General features: G+C 41.0%; 1 protein-coding gene across 1 annotated transcript; it reads right to left on the bottom strand.

Annotated features, from left to right (window-relative positions):
- Window positions 1–673: 673 nt before the first annotated feature.
- LOC117131127 lies at window positions 674–5,941 on the bottom strand (the record flags this gene model as incomplete). The annotated part of the gene is made up of 6 exons (XM_033283536.1): window positions 3,749–5,941; window positions 3,205–3,451; window positions 2,124–2,757; window positions 1,219–1,991; window positions 940–1,065; window positions 674–882 (listed from the first exon to the last, which is right to left on the bottom strand). Coding segments are annotated over exons 1-6 (3,519 nt in total), but the record flags the coding sequence as incomplete, so codon positions are not given.
- Window positions 5,942–6,276: the final 335 nt, after the last annotated feature.

The following is a 6,276-nucleotide window of genomic DNA, read 5'->3' as shown; positions in this document are numbered from 1 at the left end:
TAGGACCCTTCTCTGGATGGTTTGGATAGATCCTTGCATAAACGAATCAAAGACTCAAGTTTATCAAGGTTGTGGATCGAATGGTGACACAAGAGGCTGCGGAAAGGCTCCTTGATACTCCTAGGCTTAGATCGGATATGACACACCTTTCTAAAGCCCTTGGGCGTTGGATATTACACACCAACAGACTGGATACTACTCACCAGACACTCTCTTAACTCGTGAAAGCAAGGGAGAAGAAAACACAAAGGTTTAAATGAAAGAAAACTTGATAGATGCTAGGGTTGCCGAGTTACACATATATATAGTGAAAGGCTTGGAACAGGCTCCAAGCATTTCGAAATTAAAGGAACAGGCTCCTCCAATTAATGTAGAAGTAAAGACACAACTTAGATAGAGTTTTCGAAAATGAAAGACATAAATACTTAGAAGTAAAGATAGCATAAGGTTCTTCATGTGGTTTGGTCCGAGAGTATCAACTAGGTGATAAGATAGCAAGACTATGGCCTCGTTAAAAACCTATCATTGCAAAACCCAATGGGACAAAAACAATGATAGGAAAAGAGCACACATAGCTTGCTAGCCTAGATGATACTCAACTTGATGGTAAGATGGCTTGAATGGTGATAAGCGTATCTTGAAGTATCAAGCTTCCTCCAAGACATTCTTCTTGCTCCAAGGACTTCCTGATTAGTCCTCCAATAGCTTCTTTGAGTTTCCTAGCTCTGGCTCGAGTCATGGGACCTTTAGGAATGGATAAGACCTCATCTTCTTTAGCTGGTTCATCTCTAAACTCGCCATCTCTATCTCCATCAGCTGGCTGGTCCATGATCATATCATCCCCTCCCTCTTGAAAAGGATTTGACCTCAAATCAGGTTCATCTGCAATAAAAGGGATCAAGTCAGTAACATTGAAGCTATTACTTACATCATACTTACCTTGGAGATCAATCTTGTAGGCATTGTTGCTGATCTTCTTTGTGATCTCAAAAGGTCCATCAATTCTTGGCATAAGCTTTGACTTCCTCTCATTAGGAAACCTCTCTTTTCTCAAATGAACCCAAACTTTATCACCCTCCTTAAAGACCATCTCACGCCTTCCTTTGTTGGCATGCTTGACATACTGCTTAGTTTTCTCTTCAATGTTGAGCCTAGCTTGCTCGTGGAGTTGTTTCACCATCTCTGCCTTCTTTTTGCCATCCAAACTGACCCTTTCACACTCAGGTAAAGGAATTAAATCCAAAGGAGAGGTGGGATTGAACCCATAAACAATTTCAAAGGGTGAAAACTTAGAAGCAGAATGCACAGCATGATTATATGCAAATTCACAATGTGGCAGATAGTCTTCCCAAGATTTCAGATTCTTTTTAATGAATGCACGCAAGAGTGTTCCTAGAGTTCTATTAACTACTTCAGTCTGTCCATCAGTTTGCGGATGACAAGTAGTGGAGAACAACAACTTAGTGCCTAGCTTAGACCAAAGAGTTTTCCAAAAATAACTAAGAAACTTAGTATCTCTATCAGAAACTATGGTTCTAGGCATGCCATGTAAACGCACAATCTCCTTAAAGAACAGATTAGCTACATGCAATGCATCATCAGTTTTGTGACATGCTATGAAATGTGCCATTTTTGAGAACCTGTCAACAACAACAAAGATAGAATCCTTCCCAGTCCTAGTTCTAGGCAATCCAACAATGAAATCCATAGATATGTCATTCCAAGGATGATAAGGTATAGGGAGAGGAGTATACAAACCGTGAGACTGAACCTTAGACTTGGCTTGTTTGCAAGTTGCACATCTCTCACATAGTTTCTCCACATCTCTTTTCATCCGAGGCCAAAAGAAATGATCCTGCAAAGTTTTAAGAGTCTTTGCAATACCAAAGTGACCCATGAGACTTCCTCCATGAGATTCCCTAACAAACAAGTCTCTCAAAGAACAATTAGGCACACACAGTCTATTATCATAAAAGAGGAATCCATCATGTCTAAAATAATGTCCAACAGCAAATTTCTCACAAGAGTTATAAGCTTCTTTAAAATCTGGATCAGATTCATACATTTCTTTAATCTGCTCGAAACCTAATAGCTTAGCATCAAGAGTGTTCAAGAGAACATACCTTCGAGATAGTGCATCAGCAACTATGTTTTCTTTACCTTGTTTGTACTTGATGACATAAGGAAAGGTTTCTATGAATTCTACCCATCTTGCGTGTCTCTTGCTGAGCTTGTTCTGTCCTTTCAAGTACTTGAGAGACTCATGATCCGTGTGTATCACAAACTCCTTGGGCCACAAGTAATGCTGCCAAGTCTGCAAGGCTCTCACCAAGGCATACAATTCCTTATCATAAGTTGCATAGTTGAGAGTGGCGCCTCCAAGCTTCTCACTGAAATAAGCTATGGGTCTCTTCTCCTGCATAAGAACAGCACCAATTCCAATTCCTGAGGCATCACATTCAATTTCAAACGTTTTATTGAAATCAGGAAGTATAAGAAGAGGGGCATTAGTAAGCTTCTCTTTTAGGCATTGAAAGGCAAGTTCTTGTGCTTCTCCCCATTTGAATCCAACTTCTTTCTTGATCACCTCAGTCAATGGGGCTGCTATGGTGCTAAAGTCTTTCACAAACCGTCGGTAGAAGCCAGCAAGGCCGTGGAAGCTCCTTACTTCACTTATAGTTTTTGGAATTGGCCATTCTTGAATTGCTCTCACTTTCTCCGGATCAACTTTAACCCCATCTGCACCCACAATAAAGCCTAAAAAGACCAAGTGATCCGTTCCAAAAGTACACTTCTTAAGGTTAGCAAAAAGAGATTCCTTTCTAAGCACATCAAGAACAGCTCTAAGATGTTCTATATGATCATTAAAGCTCTTACTGTATACAAGGATGTCATCAAAGTATACCACAACAAATATGCCAATGAATGATCTAAGAACATGATTCATTAATCTCATGAATGTACTAGGTGCATTGGTTAATCCAAATGGCATGACTAACCACTCATATAGACCATGTTTAGTTTTGAATGCAGTTTTCCATTCATCTCCTTCTTTCATCCTAATCTGATGGTATCCACTTTTCAAATCAATCTTAGAAAATATGCAAGAACCATGCAATTCATCAAGCATATCATCTAATCTAGGAATAGGATGGCGATACTTTACAGTGATATTGTTGATGGCTCTGCAGTCAACACACATGCGCCAGCTTCCATCTTTCTTGGGCACAAGTAGCACTGGCACAGCACAAGGACTCATGCTCTCTCGGATATGCCCTTTCTCCATCAGTTCCTCCACTTGCCTTTGTAGTTCTTTGGTCTCCACCGGATTGGTTCTGTATGCTGGCCTATTGGGAAGTGTAGAACCGGGCACAAAATCAATTTGGTGCTCAATCCCTCGCACTGGTGGTAGTCCATTGGGACTATCTTCTGGAAAAACATCTTGATATTCCTGTAAGAGATTGACAAGTTCACTCGGATACTCCGGTGCAATGTTAGTAGTAGTCAAGAGGGATTCCTTATAGATAAACAAAAGGATAGGAAGATTAGAGCAGAGAGATCTTTTAACATCACCAGACTTGGCATAGAAGTTTAGTTGCTTTGTTGATTCAGCGGGAAGATCTATCTCTTTCTTCTTTTGTAGCTGAAGCTGATCAATCTGAACTTCCTTAGGAGTCATAGGCACAAGAACTGTCTTTCTCCCTTTAAACTCAAAGGTGTGCTTGTTGGCATACCCATCATGTATCACACGTCTATCTGATTGCCACGGCCTTCCAAGGAGAATGTGTCCAGCTTCCATAGGCAACACATCACAAAGAATCTCATCTTCATATTTACCAATGGCTAAGGGAACCATAACCTGAGTAGATACTCTCATCTCGCCCTCTTCATTGAGCCATTGGAGTCTATATGGTTTAGGATGCTTTTGGACCCTTAAACCCAACTTTTTAACCATAGTCTCACTCGCAACGTTGACACAACTGCCTCCATCCACAATAAGACTACAGACCTTTCCTTGCACTAGACATCTAGTATAGAAGAGATTCTCTCTTTGCTCCATTTCTTCGGTCTTGCTTTGAAGACTCAAGGTTCTTCTAGCAACTAGCAACCTTCCAGCGACCGGATTGGCAACATACTCCTCTTCTGAACTGTGATCTTCTTCGGCCTCTGTCTCCTCATCAGCAGATTCATACTCTCCATTAGCATGAAGGATCATCACACGTTTATTGGTACACTCATTAGCATAGTGACCACGTCCTTGGCACTTAAAACACTTCACATCTCTTGCACGCGAGCTTGTAGCTTCCACTTTCCCCTTATCTTTGTTGTAGATGCTACTAGACTTGGCTTCTTCTTTTGGCTGTGGCTTGCTCTCCTTTTGATAGCTCGGCTTATCTTCCTTAGAGGTCTGGTATCTATTGGAACCATAGCTGCCACGCGCATGACTTCTTCTCTTAACTTGTTGTTCCACCAAGATAGCTTTGTGTAGCATCTCCTCTATTTCCAAGTAGTGTTGCATCTCCACTCTATCTTGTATCTCACGGTTGAGTCCACCAAGAAATCGTGCCATGGTTGCTTCACTGTCCTCAGATACACAAGCTCTTAGCATAAGCAACTCCATCTCTTGAAAGTATTCCTCTACAGACTTTGATCCTTGTGTGAGTAGTCTCAGCTTTTGATGAAGATCACGGTGATAATGGCTTGGTACAAACCTCTTGCGCATCACAGCTTTCATCTCTGCCCATGTTTCAATGGGAAATTCACCATTGCGCCTCTTGTTTGTAACCAACTGATCCCACCAGCTCAATGCATAGTCATTGAACTCGGTAGCAGCTACTTGAATCTTCTTAGTCTCTGAGTAATGCTGACAGTTGAACACGAGTTCGATCTTCTTCTCCCACTCAAGATAGGCATCTGGATCAGCTTTACCATGGAAAGGAGGGATCTTAAGCTTTAATCCTGATAGCTCATTGCGTCTATGCCTCCGGCCCTCATGATCACGTCGAGATCTTCTACTGCTACGTCTTGAACCGGAGCTATGGCTACTTCTCTCATAGAAGTTATCAGTCTCTTCTGATCCAGCATGCTCACGCTGACCTTGTCTGTTTCTTCTTGGCTCATGTCTTGAACCAGATGCTTGTCCTTGCCCATCATGCGGTCTCTGATCATATTTCTCTTCCAGTAACTTCACCATCGCTTCCATCACTTGTTTGGTGATTGCTTCTTGCAGCAACCTATTCCTTCGCACAAAGGTTTCATCATCTTCCTCAGACCCCATTGCTTCCTGATACACGAAAAACTTGAACCAGTAAGTAGTTCAAAAGAATTCAGAACTCAAGATTCAAATAAGGAAACAAGGTTTTTCAAACAAAGCGGCAAATGAAGATACTTGATCAACACGCGACGATTTGAATTCTATCTTTCGAAATTGAAACACTAACAGATCAGATTCAACGGATGATGAAATGAGGTAATCAAATCCTGATCTATGATCTTAACAACAGATCGAGTCACACAATCACAAGAAACTTTCGGATCAAGTAAAACGATAACGTAATCGACAAGAATGTGAAAAGGTTTTTGTTCAAAACTTGATCGAAATTCTTAGATCTATCAATATGAGATACGAAACAATCAGATCTAGCAATCCTGATAATGAAACAAGCAGATCAAATGAGAATAAACACACAAGAACCGATTGATCAACAAAATATGAATCGACAAAGAGTAGATCTTAAGAAATCGCAAAAGAGAAATCGAAACTCCCCTTCCAGAGTGCTCTGATACCACTTAATGAGATCCTAGGACCCTTCTCTGGATGGTTTGGATAGATCCTTGCATAAACGAATCAAAGACTCAAGTTTATCAAGGTTGTGGATCGAATGGTGACACAAGAGGCTGCGGAAAGGCTCCTTGATACTCCTAGGCTTAGATCGGATATGACACACCTTTCTAAAGCCCTTGGGCGTTGGATATTACACACCAACAGACTGGATACTACTCACCAGACACTCTCTTAACTCGTGAAAGCAAGGGAGAAGAAAACACAAAGGTTTAAATGAAAGAAAACTTGATAGATGCTAGGGTTGCCGAGTTACACATATATATAGTGAAAGGCTTGGAACAGGCTCCAAGCATTTCGAAATTAAAGGAACAGGCTCCTCCAATTAATGTAGAAGTAAAGACACAACTTAGATAGAGTTTTCGAAAATGAAAGACATAAATACTTAGAAGTAAAGATAGCATAAGGTTCTTCATGTGGTTTGGTCCGAGAGT

The sequence above is a fragment of the Brassica rapa genome, unplaced genomic scaffold (assembly GCF_000309985.2).
Source record: "Brassica rapa cultivar Chiifu-401-42 unplaced genomic scaffold, CAAS_Brap_v3.01 Scaffold0869, whole genome shotgun sequence".
NCBI lineage: Eukaryota > Viridiplantae > Streptophyta > Magnoliopsida > Brassicales > Brassicaceae > Brassica > Brassica rapa.
Note: the sequence above shows the minus strand (reverse complement) of the source record. Positions and strands in the feature narration are given on the sequence as shown.